This window comes from Pleuronectes platessa, chromosome 4 (assembly GCF_947347685.1).
Source record: "Pleuronectes platessa chromosome 4, fPlePla1.1, whole genome shotgun sequence".
In the NCBI taxonomy this organism is placed as follows: domain Eukaryota; kingdom Metazoa; phylum Chordata; class Actinopteri; order Pleuronectiformes; family Pleuronectidae; genus Pleuronectes; species Pleuronectes platessa.
Genome location: NC_070629.1, coordinates 8,917,874 through 8,937,915, shown reverse-complemented (window position 1 = coordinate 8,937,915; position 20,042 = coordinate 8,917,874). Strand labels below are relative to the sequence as shown.

General features: G+C 41.0%; 2 protein-coding genes across 5 annotated transcripts; one reads left to right on the top strand and one right to left on the bottom strand.

Annotated features, from left to right (window-relative positions):
* Window positions 1-178: 178 nt before the first annotated feature.
* Window positions 179-6,803, top strand: trmt2a (tRNA methyltransferase 2 homolog A). Of its 3 annotated transcripts, XM_053420309.1 has the most exons (13): window positions 179-480; window positions 1,982-2,620; window positions 3,011-3,119; window positions 3,807-3,988; window positions 4,071-4,185; window positions 4,301-4,416; window positions 4,505-4,616; window positions 4,759-4,881; window positions 5,028-5,103; window positions 5,352-5,468; window positions 5,556-5,652; window positions 5,779-6,001; window positions 6,041-6,803. In XM_053420309.1, the coding sequence occupies exons 2-12, from the start codon at window positions 1,989-1,991 to the stop codon at window positions 5,957-5,959; spliced, it is 1,860 nt and encodes a 619-aa protein (XP_053276284.1). In that variant the 5' UTR covers window positions 179-480; window positions 1,982-1,988; the 3' UTR covers window positions 5,960-6,001; window positions 6,041-6,803. The 3 variants fall into 3 exon arrangements, with proteins under 3 accessions (XP_053276284.1, XP_053276283.1, XP_053276285.1); XM_053420308.1 differs by having other exon boundaries at window positions 5,779-6,803; XM_053420310.1 differs by having other exon boundaries at window positions 374-480; window positions 1,985-2,620; window positions 5,779-6,803.
* Window position 6,804: 1 nt separating this feature from the next.
* dgcr8 (DGCR8 microprocessor complex subunit) lies at window positions 6,805-19,002 on the bottom strand. Of its 2 annotated transcripts, XR_008338278.1 has the most exons (15): window positions 18,866-19,002; window positions 17,523-18,506; window positions 15,487-15,652; window positions 14,763-14,905; window positions 13,505-13,844; window positions 13,200-13,397; window positions 11,587-11,688; window positions 11,242-11,340; window positions 10,663-10,745; window positions 10,403-10,503; window positions 10,141-10,247; window positions 9,758-9,885; window positions 9,316-9,429; window positions 7,086-8,847; window positions 6,805-7,054 (listed from the first exon to the last, which is right to left on the bottom strand). XR_008338278.1 is itself a non-coding variant. In XM_053420307.1 (14 exons), exons 2-14 carry the CDS (start codon window positions 18,222-18,224, stop codon window positions 8,764-8,766), a joined length of 2,367 nt encoding a protein of 788 aa, XP_053276282.1. In that variant the 5' UTR covers window positions 18,225-18,506; window positions 18,866-19,002; the 3' UTR covers window positions 6,805-8,763. The 2 variants fall into 2 exon arrangements, 1 of the variants encoding a protein (XP_053276282.1); XM_053420307.1 differs by having other exon boundaries at window positions 6,805-8,847.
* Window positions 19,003-20,042: the final 1,040 nt, after the last annotated feature.

Here is a 20,042-nt window from a genome sequence, read left to right as displayed (position 1 = left end):
TTGGCCTCACAAACATCATTCATTCATACATTATCATCATTCTGCCTGTTTTACATTTATTTTCCACTTGATGGCGCTGGAGAGCACACGAAGCACCATGAAGCTTCGGCCCATGAGTGAACCAACTGGATGGAAAGCTTCAATACTTCATGAAGCTTCATCTCGCAATCAAGATGGCTTGTTGCTGCCTATGTGCTGTTCTATGAATGTGATTTTTTTACGTTTGTGTGTATTTTGTGTTCCACCTGGTTTCAAGACACATTAAGACAATGCAAGAGGTGCTTTAATATTGTTGAGGATAGATTCACAGACGACGAAGGGACTTAAACCCAGTGACACATCTCAAATGACGACCGAGTCCCGGAAAGTGACTACTACGACTTTAAGAAAGTTGAAAGGTCACGCAGCACGTGGCGAAAACAACATGGCGGCGCCCTGTGTGTTTAAGTGAGCGGTGTAGCTGCATGTAACTGAGAGGAGGTAAGACACATGTTCACTGGGGCTGATGTGTAACAGCAGAGGAAACTGTCAAGTGTCACATTTTAACATTAGCAGCTGAAGAGGCGTTGGTTTCTAATACGAAAGAGCGACTTTATTAAATCTCACTTCAGCCTGTAGCTAACGATGTATTCCTGTGTGCAGGCTTTTATTGTGACATGCACACAAAACTCACGTCCTTAAATGCAACTAACGCATGTGCATGTCCCTGTTATAAAGTGCAGCGGTTTGTTTTTCTACGACTCGTTTAAACGTATTATGTTTTGCAGGCGTGACGTCACATAAACCATGACTTTTGACTAAACTGTGCAGGTATCAAGTCGTTTTATTGTGAAAAGCCGTTAACAACAAACAAAAACAATCCTCAACTGTACAGTAGTTTACAAAAACGACATGTGATAAACTTATTGAATGTTTACATTGAAATGGGAACAGGAGTTCAATATTAAAGAGGTTGGTACTGGCATTCGTCAAAACACAGACAACTACCAGGATGGAGGGATGAAGGATTATTTTTTTACCCGTCTCATAAAATCTAAACAATTTAGTTCACAGTAAATAACTGGAGACAGTGTGTTCATTAATCGGTCTATACTGCTTATCCCATTTCTGCTCATGCGTAAAGGTCCAGCTGTTCTGTGACAGGGTTACTCAGAGGATCCTTCAGAATGTTTTAAACGTCACAAGATTTCTGAGGATCCCTGGAATTTGTGTACCTGGGGTTGATACCAGATGACACCATTCTAAAGCCAGACATCTATCATCTCAATGTTTGGACACTTGGATGTAAAAAGACCATCACAAGGAGCTGGCAGAAAAGAAATCCATCAACTTCAGAGCGGTGGCTGAACATTGTGGAGAAAAGACTCTGGGAGCCAAAATCAGGGACCCGTGGAAAAAGCTTGTTTAGAGATAGTACTCCCACCTTCCTTTTTTATTTGTATTAATCTTTCTATAATTAATTTGCCGTGGAGCTTTTATTTATAAAGCACATTTCACACTCAGAGGTAGATTAAACATGTTTTACAGGGACTGAGGAGGACGGCGCCGTGGAAGGCTGCTGTGTCTCATGCTCTCCCCACAGCTCATCTCTTTTTTTCTCTTTTCTATCTTGTTGTTATTTATTCTACTTTATTTTGTATCATGCACTCCGGTTGCACCATTGCACAAATTGCTCTATTGTTGTTTTATGTTCTCTTCAGCTGTTTTTATATATATTTAGATAGACTTTATTTTCTATTTTAAATTGATATTTTATTCTATTTTATACTATTTTATTTTTTAGGTTGTAATTACTTGAGCATTGCTAGAAGAGAGCCTGTGACCCAAGCATTTCACTGCCAGCGACTGCTTAATGTTATTGTTGTGCATTTGATAATAAAAAATCTCTCTTGAATCTTAATACAACACTTTTTCCTCACACATATTTTTTAGCATATGTCTCATTCTGCCTGTTGACTGTGTTGTTTGTGTGTCCACCCAGCAGAGTTATGGCAGATGTAAGTGACAGCCCACTGGCTGATACGCCCCCCTCAAAGGAAGAGACACCTGATGTCCTCCCCCAGGACTCCAGCACTGATGGTGTAAAGTCTGACGTCAAAGCTGGGGAAGATGAGAGCGAGGCAACAGCTGACCAGAGCGCGTACCGCTACATCAAAGAGGACCTTTTCACGTCCGAGATCTACAAAGTGGAGATCAGGAATCTGCCCAAGTTCGTCGGCTTCAACGACCTGAAGAAGTTCCTGGCCAGGCACGGCCTCAACCCGCACAAGATCAAGCTGTTTGGCAAGCACCTGTTCGCCTTCGTCACCTTTAAGAACGAGGAGGAGCGTGACAAGGCCATGAAGATGGTGCACGGCATGCAGTGGAAGGGCCAAGTGCTGAGCGTCAGGCTGGCCAAACCCAAAGTCGACCCCATCCTGAAGAGGAGGCAGGAGGAGGAGGCGGAGGGAGAGGGCGCGGGAGGGCAGCCCCCAGCCAAGCGGGCAGAGGGCGACCCGGAAGAGGAGCCGCTCAGCGTCCAGATAGCCAATGTGGTGACTCCTCTGTGGAATGTGCCTTATGAGGAGCAGCTGAGGAGGAAGGAGCTGGAGGTGGTGGGGGTTCTGCAGAGGCTGGCAAAGTAGGTGGTGTCACTGGTCCTGTTCCCACCTTGTATTATCATCTGATCATAAGTAGACAGCTCTTAGTTCAGTCGTTCACCCCCGGTATTTAAGTGCTCCGGGAATGTGTCTCCTGTGATCACTTGTGATCGGATCTCAACTCCTCCTCTATATGCAAATAATCATTATAACGTTTGTGTTCGTGAAGACCAAATGCATTTAATGGTTTCCAACATAACCATGTTTAGAAGGACATGGAAAACACAACTCCCCATACAAGAAGTTATTTTGTCAGTTTTATTGATGGATTAATCTATTGAGGGGAAAGAGCTCTGTGTTTCTGCGGTGGAAAATATCCACATCATACAGTTAACAACTTCAAAATAAATGTCCCACTGTTTGTTTTTCAGAGAGATTGGAAGCACCAACAAAGCCATGCTGCCGTGGCTCTTTGCACAGAAAGGGAAATACAACAAAATGTGTTGTCCCCTGGGTGCTATTCAACCATCTCCTACACAGGTGCAGTCACACATTGGGTCTAACTTGGGTCTTACTGAACATCAGCCTCTGCACAGCTATTTATACACAACTACTTTCATGATCTCATTGGATAATGTTATCAAGAAAATGTCCAAAAAGGGTTTCTCAGGGTAACGTCTCCAAATGACTCACAGTCCATACAGTACCGAACCCAAAGATTATTTATTTATAAAGACATAACGTGATTGTGTGAAAAGCAGAATATGATCCAATCTGAGTAGCTGGATACAGAGTCAATTCTAAATTGCTGCTGATTAAAGTTTTCAACCAGCAGATCAATTAATCAGTGAATTGTTTCTGCTTCAGGACAATGCAGATGTATTTGAATAGCCCATTAGCAGACACAGAGGTCATTCAATGTTCTGTACAGAAAGAAAAAGGCATACAAATTAGAGTACAGTATAAACCATAAATTATATAACGGGTAATGTCTAAGATACAGCAGATTTGAATTTCTTATGTTAGGCATATATACGTCAAACATTTAAGAATTTACAAAGCACATTTCTAGCCTTGTTGACCAGTCAAAGGGCTTTACAGTACAGCCTAAAGTTCTAAGTGCTGTCAGGGGCTTTGTTCACTTTGACTGTTTCATAATATTTCAGTCTTATTCAATTTGAGTAGTCTAACACTTCCAATCCTCTCCCCATTTCCCTGTCGTGGCAGACCGGGTACAGAAACAAGTGTGAGTTCCTCATCTCAGTCGGAGCAGACGGTGAAGACAAGACCATCGGTTTCCGTCTGGGGAAATACAAAGGAGGCTCGTGTGCTGTGGTGGGGCCGGCAGAGACGTGTCATGTCTCAGACGAGGCCAAGAGAGTGGTCTGCGAGTTTCAAAAGTTTATTAGGTAGTTCAAATGTGGTTTTAAGAACAGGAAATCTGTTACAGAATGTTTCCTCTGTAGCATCAAATCTTGATTTTGCCAACAGGACGACACCATACTCTGTCTACAGTCCTGAGACGTATGAAGGACACTGGAAGCAGCTGACTGTACGAACGACGAGGACCAAACAAGCCATGGCTGTAGTGTTCTTCAACCCACAGGTGATCACATGATCTCAGGTCTAACTGTCTGATAAAATAAAGTAAAACAATTTAACATTAGACAGATTGTTAGATTTCACCCCATGACCTCTTTTTCTTGTTCAATGACTCCAAGAAAATTGAAGAAGAGGAGCTCAACGCTCTGAAGAGCTCCATGAAGGAGCACTTCACAGAGGGCGAGGGGAAAGCCAGCGGCGTCACCTCTCTTTTCTTCGTTAGAGAGGGTCAAAGGTGAGGGGGGGGGGAGCAGTTGGAGACGTACAGTCATCAGAATAATAAGATCCATTCAGCTGAACCTGCTTTGTTGTTGGCTGTGAAGGAAATCCCCTAACCCAGAGGACCTGCCCTGTGAGCTGGTAGCTGGAGAGAGCTGCATCAACGAAGAGCTGCTGGGTCTAAGATTCAGAATATCCCCTCACTCCTTCTTCCAGGTAGGATTCACCTCAAAGGTTCCCAACCTAATGCTGTGTTTGCAGTTGTGTAAATGATGCTTCCTGCTCTGGAACAGCTGTAAAGCCTCCATATACAAAGTGCACAGGCGATAAGTGTGTGTGTGTGTGTGTGACCTGGCAGGTGAACACAGGAGCTGCAGAGGTGCTGTACTCGACTGTGGGGGAGTGGGCCCAGCTGGACCAGGACAGCACAGTACTGGACGTGTGCTGTGGCACGGGAACCATTGGCATCTCTTTGGCGAAGGTAAAGTTTGACGCCTGAGAATATGCTATAAAAACTAAAGCTGAGAGATGTCGGTGACGTCATTCTCTGAAATTTGACATTATGAAAGATAAATGACCCGTTTAATGTTCGTGACTGAATATAAATCGTCTGATTTGTGTCTCCAGAGGGTGAAGAAGGTGATTGGGATCGAGCTGTGCAAGGAAGCAGTGGAGGATGCCAAAGTTAATGCCAAGCTCAATGGTAGGACACCAGCTATCATATGCTGCTTGAAACGTCATTATTTGATGTCAGAATGTAAAAAATAAATAAAAATAAAGGGACAGTCCATTGTAGAACTCTACAAAGAGGACTCACTAATGACAAGGACTAGTTCCGAAGTAGCTCCACAACATCAACACAAGAAACAGTCAGGTTTACAACAAGCACTGCACTAGTCTTGTTTGAAATAAAAGACAAACCATTAACTCATGACTTGTTTGTATTTTCAGGACTAAGCAATGTTGAATTTCACTGTGGTAAAGCTGAGGACGTGCTCCCCAACATTCTCAACGCTCTCGTCTCACCCAGAGTCACGGCCATCGTGGATCCACCGAGGGCAGGACTACGTGAGTAAACGACCACAAAATTGAAAATGGATTCCACCCACCATTAGTGTGTCGCATGTTCAAATAATCTCTTTTAACCAAACACAGATTCCAAGGTGATTCTTGCCATCCGTAGAGCACAGCACCTGAAGAGGCTGATTTACGTGGCGTGCAATGCAAAGGCGGCCATGAACAACTTCATCGAGTGAGTTGTGACATTGTTAATTTCTGTTTTCAGTGCAGCTTTGTGTAAGAAAACCAGACGTCACTGAGAAAGAGAGTGACTAGTTCTACAAAGTAATGACTCTTATGTTGGATCTTCCTCTTTCAGTCTGTGCAGAGCACCGTCCAACAGAGTTCATGGAGCTCCGTTCCGTCCGGTGCGAGCCTTGGCCGTGGACCTGTTCCCTCAGACCATGCACATGGAGATGATTCTGCTGCTGGAGAGAGTGGACTACGAATCCCAGAAGCAGCAGAGCAGCAGCAGCAACCAGGAGCCAGCTGCTTCGTAGTCTTACAGGCAGGCCATATTAGAAATGTATGAACGCACTCGGCTCTTAAAAGCATAAAAATCCTTCAAAATTGATGCTAACATCATTTTGTTTAAATATCTGTGTAACCTTATTCTTTAAGAGTCAATGTATCCAAACAATATCATTTAACACTCACCAATGTCTCAAACATTAAGTTCAACTTATGTTACAATAAGGAATTGTCTAGTGCTTCAAATAAACAGTTTTCTTACAGTATGTATTGTACTGTATTTGCTTTACTGAGCTTCATGCGTCTCTTTGCCTGCTTTTCAGTTTGAGAATTTATATTTGTATTGTTTGCTGTCTTACTGACCGATTTTGAGAATTAAGTCATGATTTGATGTGTCATTCAGGAGGGGAATTATCAGATCCCAGTCGCCCGTGTTAAAATTTGTGTTGTGGAAAATCTTTTTAAGTAATACTTTGTAAGTTTCACAAATAGAGAAGCACTTTTAGATTGAGAAATAAATTATCTATTCTGAAAGAACCACAAATTGTCTTGTTGAAGAGCAAATGTTTGGAAATGGGTTACATCTGTTTGATATTCAAAGGGGTTTCATAGAGCATGGGTTCTTCTTGCTGCTTATTCCTACATGTTTCCCCTCTATTTTCATGAGACTAAATTGCATCTTGTATAACTTGTACTTAATTCTTGAATTTTAAGACCATTAAGTTTTTAAATCAACATTTGATTCCAAACTTTGTTCAACTGTTATACAGGACTATACAGCACAAGCGGTTACTGTGGTGTAAACAGCTTTTTCCTTTACTAAATTTCCTGTTATCATTTACTGACTAAATAAAAACTTTGAAAAAGCCTTAAGTCATTAGTCAAGATATTTTATTTTTGCATAACAAATATCACTGAAGTCATGGAGCTCAGATTGCAATACATACTTCATTTTTCTAGGCAACATCTCCAACGATTCATTGGTACAACTCAACGGCAACACATATAAAAACATTTTTTCCCCCCCGTCTTCTCACACTGACATACACTTGGCAAGACTACACACAGAGGAGAAAGCACATTCTTAAAGCAAACTACAATATCACAACAGCCTTGTGTTTAAACTGATGTGTCCACATGAAAGAAAAAAGGAACAGACCCAATATTTGACAGCAGTTTCTATTTTGATCCAGCAACCTATGTGTTTGTGTATTATCCTTTGTTATAAATTATTCTAATGTACAGTTTGCAGCAACTTTAACTCTTCTATAAAATGCATAAGACAGCATGTAAGCTTTGGTATACACAGTTCTCATCAGCTCCTGTTGGACTCAACGACTTGATCGCATTTTTTTCAGGTCAGTGTGCCGACTACATTTTGTGAGGCTGCCATTTGAAAAAAAAAGAACTGGGTTTCTCATGGTTAAAAAAGTATGATCTGTTGTCATGACAATAGCAGACGTACACAAACCTAACAACCCATTAAGATGAGTCTTGAAAAGAATCTGCACATACGTTGTCTAGGCTGTCTTCTTTGACAAATACTAACTGGCTAAACAATAAATGCTTCATCAAGTTAAGGGGGGCTTGGTCTTTCCACTCCCTGTTGAAGGGTGTTTTAGGTCCGATGTACTGTATATACTCTAAAACCCTTCATGAAATGGATTAACTAAGGCAACATGTAACCAACTGGAGTTTCTTTTTCATGAAAAGCAACAGTAACGTGGTTATATTGTGTGCATGGCATTAGTACAAGAAAAAGCTAGCAAGAACTAAAAGTGTAAAGGATCTTTCACCTTTTCAGTAACACTGTGGCCGTGTGCTTGGGTTTACTGAAGTTTTAGGGCACCGTCACACATGTGACAGCTGTGAAAGGTCAGATATCCGTGCTGTGATTTGTTTTGCCACAAGAAGTGAGTGTTTTATTTGCGGCCTCACTCCCACAGATTGGAAGTGAACAGGAGGTGTTCACCACTGAAACATTCCTGTATGTGTGACCGGGCCCTTAGCCTTGGGAAGAGGACGTCGTTGCATTAACAAAGCAAAAAAAGGCAACAAATACAAGGAGTCTTCTCCAAACATTCCAAAGCGCAGTTATTTCTGTACCGACAGCATGATCAGTCAACGGAAATATCAGACAGGAAACGAGTGCCAGAGAATAGCTCTGAAAAGTTATCACTTCAACATGATTTTTTTTTTATATCGTGCAAACCAAGACAGCAACTGTCTGTTCTGAGGAGAAACAACTTTTTTGTTTTTAACCCAAAAATATCCAGAACACCTAGAGTTAAAATACAGTATAAACAAGTGACTGTTTCCCAATTAAATGAATGGTATAAATACACTAATATTAGTAGTCTTTTCAAAATACTTGAAGCGCAAACAAAAACTTATGCGAGGTGCGGGTATGATAAGGTTTGCCGACTGTTTTAAAAACAACACTTCAAAACAAAACCAATGGAGTAGTGGTTTTTGCAGTCAAAGAAGCATGCAGTTTTATTTTGATGTGGTTCATCTGTTGTCAAGTCATGTTAATGTCTCTCCACCCTGGGTGACTTTTCATTTTCTCCTGGTGCCATAGCAAGGGTGCATCTAAAGAGGTAGATGATATTTGCTCTACGGTCTGTTGTGTGCATTTAGTCCTACCCTTCCATCTACCAGCTGATCCAAAACAACGTGAACAAAGGAAGCAAAGCAGTTCTACCAGCCTGCTCTATGTGGAACTATATTGCCATTAGATCTCAGTGATGCATAATTAAGTGATGGGTGGTGGTGTGTAGTAAGTCTGACAGTGACCGGGGTTTTCAGTGCCGTGGTTCAGTGATTCCGAGACTCAGACGTCCACTGTGCAGAGAGGTTCGCTCCCTGGCTGGGCGGACTCCATTATGGTCATCTTGGGTTTCTTTCTTGTCTCCTCCTGGAATTAAATTACAATAAAATAGCCATTACATTTTTTTTTTATAGCTATTCTCAAATGTACAATTATGCCAGTGGCAATGTCATTTTGTGAAGCTGGGACTGACAGCCACACCAGTCAAGATTTCTATTGTAATGCAATCGTCTTCTACGCCTCAGGCATTAAGTTAAGCCGCAGTAAGACAGAGTCCCACTAGTTGAGACCCTTCAAATTTACCATTTCCCCTGAAGAAGTTCAGTGCTTCATTTGGATTAAAACTACCACCTCATCTTTCCTTCAATGAGCTCTCTGGTGAGAACATTTCCATTGACGTACACAGAGTAAACCCTTCAGGTTCTTAGTGATGGAAGAAAAGATAAATGTGTCAGAAACAAACAACCGGCGAAAAACAAAAGGACAAAAGGATTTAAGTTTTACACTCGACAGCAAAACAATATATTATACATTATATAACAGCTCTCTGCTCACCCTCTGCGTGGCCAGTTTCGTCATTTCTTCTTGCAGTTTGTTCAAGATGTGGAGGTTTGGCTTGTTCTTTTTGGCAAACATCTGCAGCTCGATCACACTCTTATCAGAGTTCTCCTGTAACAAATTCCTTTTTTTTATTAATCTGAAACATATTTCACTGGCTATTCTGTAGTGAACAATGTTCACAAGGCAATGTGGAATCAACATGCCAGTTATAAATTAAATACAATGCTGATGGATGCCGTACAGATGTTTTTCCAAAGAGACAAGTAACTTGAGTGAGAGGGTTTTATGTTGAAAAGACATCTTGACAGCTTGAGTTGGCAAGCAGCAAATAAAGATGGATAACACCATCATCATCACCAGAACCATCCACTTGAGATACAAATAAAGGTTAACATTTTCCCACAACCTCACAGTTCGTTCTGAATACAGAACCTACCTTCTTTACCATCTTATTGCTCTCTCGGCCATACATGCGCAGCAGCGAGCCCCAGTTCTTGACGTGTGGATGAAGCATTTGCAAGATTTTCTGAGACGCTAGTTGTTTGCCAACCCTCTTGTTCTTGCCTGTTGAAAAAAGACAATAAACGTGAAAAACGTATCATTATGAGATGCTAATGTGTAGCATCACAAAGTCAGTCCGGGTAATTCATAGAAAAAAAACACACAAACTGTGTGTAATAATATCAACATGTGCAAGGTTTATTTTTCAGTGGTGAACCCCCTCTGTAGCCAATTCTCCATATTTTAGCCCAAGATCATGTCTGAAAAACAGTTTGAGTGGTTCATCATCACTATGTTGTTAAAGGAGGGTCTACTTACACCAGCCACGCACAGTATGTTTCCCACATGTCATCACATATTCACTCTTCTGGTTTTTTCCTGGGATCACCTCAAATTTAATGCTGGTGTCTCCCATCCCATGGTTTCTACAGGAAAAACAAAAAAGGAAAATGTATTGATCAATATTTGCAACCAGACTTGACAGAGAACAGGATTAGTAAAGTGGCAACTGTGAAATTGTTAATTGATTCAACTTGGTCAATATTTAGGTTGTTGTTGGTTTGAGTGTTCCACCCCTTACCTTTTAAGGCACTCATGAAGAATCTGATATGGCGAAAGTAGTCCTGCTTTGTTGGTCAGCTCATACACCCTCGAGTCTTCTATATTGATATGATTAAAATACTGTGGGGCAGAGCACATTGAATGATTGGTGTGTTACTTGGCATTGCCCATTATCAAAACTAGGGTTACGGGCTCAGCGTGTTGAGTTTCATCTATTCCATTTCACTGAATATAAATGGAGAGCATGAATTGCTTTGAAAACAGGAAAAAGAAAAGCACCTCCAGTTCATCGCCATCTGAAGGTTTCTCCTCCGAAGTCTGCTTCACAAAGTCAGGGATGAGGATTTCCAGGGTGGCTCGAGCTGCAGTGTACATCATAACACCAGTGAGAACAGAAGTAGCATATCACCAAGTTACCATTATAACTATCTGCTGTGTATAGTAAGAATTGGAAGGTGCCACAAAGATAACTCGCTGTGAGGGGAGAGGAATATCATTAATTATGCAAATTAATTAAGGGTATTATATAGGGCTGCACGATATTGTTTAATACCACGATGACGATATGATTTGTGATAAATATACATAAACAGTCCCTGGCTAAGGACACAGAGACCACGGACAGCTCCACAGTCTGGAGAGGGCGCACAGCACCACAAAGTAGGAATGACTTGCGTGGTAAATTAAAACACCATTCATCGCAGTTTTTGCCGTCTTTTGCGATACATCTATCACGCTTGTTGATATTGAAATGCCGATAGACTTTCGATATATCGTGCGGCCCTAGTATTATACATATGTTTGACACTGATCACATTGCTTAATACTGTAAATAAATAAAAAAAAAAAAAAAATTACCAGCTTTATTCTTGGCAAGCTTTTTACTGCTTGCGGTTCCTGTGCCGTAAGTCACTCCATCTATAATGACTGACGCTCCAAAGGGTTCACTTGGGTTTTCTGTGAGGCAAAAAAAAAAAAATGGTTCATTTGGTATAAAAATTGTGTAAAGCTAAAGCATGTGACCTTTAATTTATAAGAGACAACAGCCAGACTTATGTGTGTAAATGGGAAAACATGTAAATGCTACAGGGGTTAATGTAAATGTGCACTGGGATGTAGCTGACAATAGAATGAACACGAGTAGATTTTCAGATGATATTCAACAGAGAAACTCAGCGGATGATACTTAACAAAAGAACTTACCACATTCAAAAAAGTTGTAAACAGGTCGAACCTTGAGGACACGTTGCATATATTCGTGCAAGATGCAAACTTCAGATTTACCATTGGGGTTGATGACAAATTCTGTTAAAAGAAAAAAAGAAAAAGTATTGAAATTAGAAAGTTCATCAACCAACATTACACTTATCAGAAGCCTTGATTTTCACCCTTTCTTCAAAAGACATAAAGAGAGATTTACTTTCTGTTAGTTTGCTTTAAAGGAATAAAAATTATTCTTATATATTGTATACAGTTTGGTTATTCTGTGTTTTAACAGTTAGAGTAACGAACGAGTTCTGTGGTAGAGCCATTAGTCAGTATATTAGATACTATCTGTAATGAAATACTGGTAATAAAAAACAAGAACTGTGTGAATATCTAAGTGTCTGTATATGTGTTACTAGGGATGAGCGAGTACAGCATTATCTGTATCTGTATCTGTTAACCATATGAATTATCTGTATCCGTATCCGGAGTGGGCGGGGCCTAACCCGGAAGTGGGTGTGATTTAACCCGGAAGTAGGTCGGGTTGTCTTGAAAGTATGCAATTGATATGGGTTGAGATCAGAAATTGTTATATTTATTGCTGATTAGAAAACTATTACAGGACAGCATCAGCATTGAACTTCAGATCAATGATTTTGATTCACAATAACAAACGAACTATTTACAGAACAAGTTTTGCAACAATGAATACAAAACATGCTGTTGCAATTATGAAGTGAAATGTAATATAATATAACATATATATAATATATAATGTGTGTAGCTTAATTTGTAATATTTTTTATACCACTACTACCTAGAAAGTGTCAGACACTCAGTGCGTGAAGTAAAATAAAACTGGTTAGAGCCAACTGACGGTTTAAAAAAACAAAAAAAACCTCCAACGACCGGCAGAGAGAGGGAGAGAGAGAGAGTTGCCAGACGCTAGAGAGTAGTCAGACACTCAATGCGTGAAGTAAAAAAAAAGAACTGTGTTAAATTATCAGTATAGAGAACGCTCTTATTGTTTTACGGTAGCACTATTGCCCGTTTGTTAGAGGTGTTACGGTTTCTGTTTTGTATCACGTGTGTTGTCAGTTGGTCCCCTTGTTACCTGTGCATTTAACAGATGAACAGAGCCGGTGTACAGAGAATAAAGTATTTGTGAAACAGACGCTCTGCTCATACTTTTTACGCCAAGTGAGTAAGGATAACTTAACAAACTGTTTTAAAAAAAAAATCTCCGAAAGGCAGAGACGCAACGCGAGTCGCTTTCTACCAGCACGTCTGAACGAACCCACGTTTAACAGAACTCTACTAAGTAAGTACAAACTGAAATAAAAACAAACTTCAAGCTGAAGAAACCCTAAACGTTAACGGAAAAGACCCGCGAACCTGAGTGACTGAGAGACAGAGAGCTGTTCTGTGAGTGAGTGAGCAGAGCGGTGTGTGAAGGGGAGGAGCGCTGTGACGCTGTGTGAGGATTTTCATTCAGTCCGAGCACGGATATTGACTCGTATTACTCGTATAATACTCGTGCTCGGCAAAAGTGCTTTATCCGTACCGGATACTCGTTTCAGCCGAGTATCCGGCTAATCTCTATGTGTTACCTTTCTTAGTGGGGGCATCTTGGACTGACAATGTGATGAGCTTCTGGTTGGCGGGCAGGATGGGCCTCTCGGTCTCTGCCTGCTTCCTCTTCACGTCTCTGTTGAACTGCCTTCGCTCAGCCCAAGTACGAAACTTCTTTACAGTAACTTGTTCAAAGTCAAAGCATTTTTCCAGATACACACGAAACTCTTCAAGATCTGTGAAGAGGTTTCATCAAGTTAGTTCACTTAGTGGGAAAAGGCCACAAAAACATAAGAACCTTTCAAAAGTCTTTCGGTGCCAATATACTATGACGAGCTCTTACCTACTGACTCATCCTTGCACACTTCCACCTTGGCCCTGACTTGTCCTAAGGCTCCGTGGGCAATGTCAAAAGGTCGGATCACTTTAACCTGCAGGTTGTTGTCAGTGGTGCCCTCTCCATTTGGGGCAACGTCAGTCAAAATGGAGGGAGGGACGTCTAACTTCTCCTCGGCTGTAGCATCCAACATGTCTGCTCCTTCTTCACCATTAGCCTCCAGCATGGGCTTTACCGGAGACTCCACTGCATTAGTTGTCATCTCCCCGTTCAGCTCCTTTTCCTCATGATCCTTCATTTTCTTGTAATGTAGGCAAGGGATACTGCTGGTGGGAGGGTCATGTTTCTGAATCAAAAAGAATGAAGAGTAGGGTCAGAATCTGTCAACAGTTCCAATACATACCTGACTTTATTAAGAGCTAAGTTGCAATAGCGTTAAAGAAATTGATGTTTCCAAGTTGCTGTTTTCTATAGGGTAGACCATCTGCTACCAAGAAAAATACGGTGGTGGCAGTTTTCAGTTCAGCGATCAATTTGAACCCTATTTTTCCCCCAGTCGCCCAATATTGCGAGCATTGCCTAATTTCACACAAGCCCCATTGAATCAAAATTTCCCCTTATTGGAGGAGCATGTCGTCAATCTAATGTCACATATCAGAATCAGATTTATTTGGCAAAGGGAGTTGGCACACACAAGGACTTTGGTTCTGGCTGATGCTGGCCTTCTACTGCTGCAGACGATATATGGCCAATAAACAGATGATATGCATATTTATTTTACATACTGGACAAATATACAAGCTAAAACAGAAATACTAAAAAACAACAATAATATACATCATGTATAAGAATGGAATGACATGTAGGAGTATGCCTGCAATATTACTTTTGCCAAGGAGATAATGTTTTCATCTGCGTGTTAGTTATTAAACAGATTTATGCAAAACCGACTGGAAGGGTTACCAGACAACGTAGTCAAAGATTGTCTTATGATTCAGGGAAGAACTAATAAAATGTTGGTACTGATCTTTGATGTTTTTCTTGCTTTATTTAATATAGTGAAAAGTTGTTTTTCTGAATTCTTGTGAATTTCTAAAGAAATAACACAGAGACCTTGATGAAAAATATTGCCATATTTACAGAACTTATATCTATAGGTGTGTGTAGACTGGGATGGGGACGCAAATAATACTTTGATGAATACCCCTGCACTGTTTACATCAGGGTTGTGTGTTTTAGGCATTAAATGTGTGTAGCATCTTACCCTAATACTGCCAGTCCCGAGGAAATATGGTCTGGACCAGGTGACCACTCGAGTTTCTCTGTGTAGGTAGACTGGAATGCCTGAGTTATGGAATGTCATGATCCATCCATCAGGTAGAGGCTCAGTGGGTGGACGACCTCGACCTAGCAAATGGATCAATGCAAATGCAGGGACAAATTACAACATTATTACATCATGTGGTTAAGTGATGCATCTAGTTACATGACAGGCTTGGAATTAATGTTAAAACTGTTTTTTTTGTTTGGTTTAAGGTTGACAATCTTGTATGAGAGTGTTAAAACCCACCTTAGAGATAACTTGTCACCTACGAGTTGACTCAACATTAAACTAAAAAATAACTAAATACACTACAGGCAATTAATAGGATGAGAATTCACTTGTAGTATTATTTTTCGTCATTCTTTTTTTTATGATACTATATCTGAGCATTGCAGCACAGAACAAACACTTACCTACTTTCGTTGTGCAGGGCTTACCACCTCTGCAAGGCAGTTTCCCGGGGGAAACCTTGTGATATCTAGAGATCTATATTGGCAGTGCACGCAGCCGTACACTATTGTTCTATTCAACTGGCTTCAAAGTACACACATGTACTACATACTGAATAGAATATGTTGTGTTGTGTCCCTCAGACCTGAAACTACATTCAACTGCAAGTTCGTTAACAGAGGCCAACCCTTAAACAGACAGATCCACTACTCACTCTTCAGGACAGTCTTAATTTTGGTCATCATAGGCTGAACACCTCCTTCTTCACCATCTGATGGATGATCACTGTCCCCGCCATCTTTGTCATCAGATGGACGCATCTTTTTTGGCACAGGCATGCCCTCCTCCAGCAGAGCGTCGACATCGTTGTCAAACTCCTCCTGGAAGAGTCAGTGGTTAGGGTCGGGAGAGAAGGATGGGTCACAGGTTTACAGGAATTTATTTATGTTTCAACTGAGAAGAGACTTCACCAGATGTGATGAATTAACTGAACATTGGAAGAAGAAAAAAACAAAACTACACCTCAACAACATTACAAATTACTAGTTCCACTTTTGAATTTGGAAACAAATAATATTAAAAATGTATAAACAACTTACACAAATTAAATGATGCATTTAGCATTTTTTATCCCTCAATGTTACTATTGATTAACTTGTATAAAAGGAAATCCAGCATTAAGTGGGGAAAATAAAAGGTCACTGACCTCATTTGGTATCTCACTTGTCATTTTCAGTAATAAAAAGCAAAGACAAAGAAAAACTTATGGGACATTTGTTCCTGATTTAATCAGATGTATCTATTGATGCAGAAAGGTTTCCAAGTGTTGCAACAGCAATTTTTTGTGGAGTTTTTTGATTTTTTTTGGAATATTTTCCTACTTGCCCATTGGGCAACACCCAATTTATATTTTGTACACTTATGTAGTGACATTTTCCGCCATATATCACTAGGGTCAATAGCTAAACTATAATCTACACTATTAAACAACAAAGTCTATTTAAGTGATTTTGGAAATCTCAAGTAAAAACCTATCATGATACTTGCATCAAATACGTCACCACAACGCTATTCTGCACTTAATATTTGGAACTATATGGCAGTTTCACTTTGGTTAATCTCTAGAAACCGATAACACATGTTAATATGCAGTTTCTAATTCAAATAATCAGGTTTGAGCAGGCCCTGGTTGACTGCAGGTAAACAGTGTGGAAAGAAAAACAGGCAAAACCTATGAATCACAATGCATTGGCTATCTGCTTTTTAATGCATCTGTATTCAAATGCAGAAATGTCTAAATGTTTTGCAGATCGTTAACATAAAAAAATATAAGGTTTTCTGTTTCTGTTTTGTGTAGAGAAACATCCAACCTGTGTGCTAAATGAAACTAGTCGGACAGTTAAGTGTACGGTGAACAGAAGATAAGAGTCTTGGCCCGGATATCTGCTGGCCACACCAGAGGCCCCAAATTATCGGCGGTTGGCCCCAGAGGCTAACTCCTTGTCAGACGATAGCTGATGGGTTCTCTATGTAAAAAACAAGCATTGCAGTGTTATGTGTTTATTTATCTATAAATACCACAACTTTGTTAACAGAAAGAGAAGTGGCCGTTGAGATTTTTACCAAATGTAATTTTGTATGCTTTGAAGGCCTCACAACCAATCCCAGTGAGTTACATTGTAACTGGTCATTAAGCTGCACGGAAGCTATTTCATAGTCTTCATTGCTACATCCAGGTTGGGGTGCTTTTTGATTAAGAGTGATCCACCATACATCTTCGGTACAAGACACAAAGTTTATGGCAGTGTTGTGTAAATTCAGGAAACCCCCCCCCCAAAAAAAACTTAAAATAATTGAATGCCACCAAAACACTGGTTTGGAGCATTTGCTCCAGATATAAGTGAGATGGACATTAAATGCAAAATACTTTTTTCATATGAGCCAATATCTGACTGGCCCAAATGTTATGTCGCTGGTTGATGTTATATTGCAGCCAAAATGTTCAATCTTTGTTCCAGACATTCTGTATTTTATTTATTTTTGTCTGCTCCCCACTATGCCAACACAGTCCCGAGACGATAGGGGAGGCTGTGTGATAGAACATGGCTGATAAAGCCCTGCATTGTAAGGATGGTACTTTTCAAACTGTACATACTATATCATTATAATGTTACTGTTTGACAGGGATGGAGAAATTGGGTGTGAAGCTGACAATGAAAAGGGATACTGCAGAAACAAGAGCAGACGTACCTCATATGAGAAAGCCATGGCCTCGTCACCTGCTTGCTCCTGCTGAGCTATAACTTCAGACTTAAAACCGCCTTGCTCCCCATCGTCTTGATCCAGGAAGTTCTCGTAGAAGTCATCCAACTCATCCAGGACAGCATACTCTACCTTGTTTTCCAGATCTACCTCAGCCTCCTCTGACCTCCTGCATAAGTTTCCTGCTCCAGAGCTTCCCTCAGCTGCCTCCAGCTCGCTAGTTGAGTCATGAAAATGACCGTTCAGGCCATCTAAGCCATCATCACTTCCTCCCTCCTGCCCTTCACCTGTGTACAGAACCTTCCTGTCTTTACTATTGCTGCTGCTGCTGCTACTTTCAGTGAAGCTCACACGGATCTTAACATCTCTGAGCAGCTTGAGCTCTGGTAGAAACTTGGTGACCGGGGGAGCGTGACGTGCTGTTCTCGGGCACACAGGAATGGGACCGGCCTCATCTGAGAGGTGGCTACAGAAAGTGACTGAGCCCTTGCTGAGGGGCTGCTGTGTCTGGGCTTCCCCGTCATCTGGGGTGTATGTGCATCCATCACCACCAGAGCTAACGTCCATTACCTCTGCGTCACTGGACGTTTGCAGGGGAGGTGGTGGAGGTGCTCTGCCCTCATCTCGGCCAAAATCATCAGGTGGCTCCAAGGGGAGAGGGGGTAGAACATCATCTATCTCCATGTTCATCTGTGTTAGCCACTACACTACAACATACACTGACTAATAATATGGTATATTTAAATCTGACCTGTAGAGAAACTTCCTTCTTATTTAATGTCACAATTCATGCAGAAGCACATCCCTGTATAGACCAGGTACCAGAGGAGAAAATGCTAAGCTGACTACATTGCTCTTTTCATTAATGTAGACAGCTTTCAGAATCACTGTCTCAATTATTGGAAATCACAATGCATTCAGCTTAATATGGGATGTAGGCACTGATCATCCTCCACTGGGATCTTCTAGGGGCTGGAGGAGAGGACCAGAGAGAGGACATGTCAGTACAACTTTATGACCTAATAAGACTGCGCATTGTACCTATTACTATTCTGACGTTAACATGTAGCTGCTGACAAATTACTTTCACCTGGGTCTCTTAGCCCGGGTACACGATTAATGCTTAACCCGTTCCATATCACAAGCTATGTCAATGTTACATAGGAAGGAGCGCATCTGTTCAGACTGCAGCTGCACAGCGGGGCCCTGGTAACGTTAACATCCACGCTGATGTGCTAGCGAGCAGCCATCGGAGTGGACAGACGTCTACGTCCGCAGAATTGCTAAGCTAGGCTAAACTCAGTCAGGTGAGACATTGAGGAAATACTCACCGATAGATATGCCACGACTGTCTCCTACTAGGCGCCTGACTACCTATCTAAATTATTGTATTTGCGAAGAGCCGCGATAAGGACTCGGTTGTAGCACCGCCATCTTGGAGAAAAAAACAGAGCGGAAAAGCGCCCGGGAGCCAGCCTTCCACTACCGGCTTTTTCATGACTGATGGGTCAGCGGGCCAATCACAGAGCCTCTCAGCGGCAGCTACCGGTATGGCTCTACCGATTCAACCAATCAAGCGTTTGACGTTTTCTTAGACGAGCAGCATGATAAGCGCCAAAATTATTATTCTAGAAATTAAGGAAACATCGAAGAATTCAGAAATATTTTTAATTAACTACATATTATTACATTTTTAAGTCTTTAAAATATTATAAACTAAAGAAAAATAAATTACTTAAAATTACAATAATTGTGTGCGTGTAATGTCTATAAACACTACAAACTTTTACTGTGTAGTTTTCTAGACACTACGGACACTACATGTGAAATGTTTCAAATCTCATCAAATTTCCTAGTCAGCCTTGTCTCTCGATGGTGCTTAAATAAAATAATAATAAATTGAGTGAAATAAGTGTGTAAGTATTTAAAAACTGTTGTTCATGTTATGTGTTGACATCTTTAATTAAGAGTATATGTTTGATCTTTTACGTGACATGTTTTAGAATATAGGAGAAGATGGTGAATGTCCCGTGGTGTACGTTTGAAGTTCTTCTGCTCAAATTAGCTGGCCAACCACCAGTAGATGTTAGCAGGTGTTAGTGGCCGCCAGCAGACCGTAGTGTCATAACTTCAGTTGTGCACCTTAGCTTCATCAAGTGTTTTGTACGGTGGCCCTGAGAGCTCAACGAACAGCAACTTAAGAAAACACATGCAAGTTGACAAAACACAAGCAAAGTAAGAAAACATCTTCATCAATTTCACAACACAACACATTACAGAAACGCGCAGCAAATAGACAAACGCCCTGCAAATAGACAAACGCGCTGCAAATAGACAAATGCGCTGCAAATAGACAAACGCGCAGCAAGTAGAGGAGAAAACACAACGGAAGTGTTTCCAGAGGACAGCTAAAAATGATGGACACTGCTGCCACAAAAACGTCCAATACACGATACAAATTCGGTTCCACACAAGGTTCAGCCCCTCTGCAGTGGCTGTACAGTACAG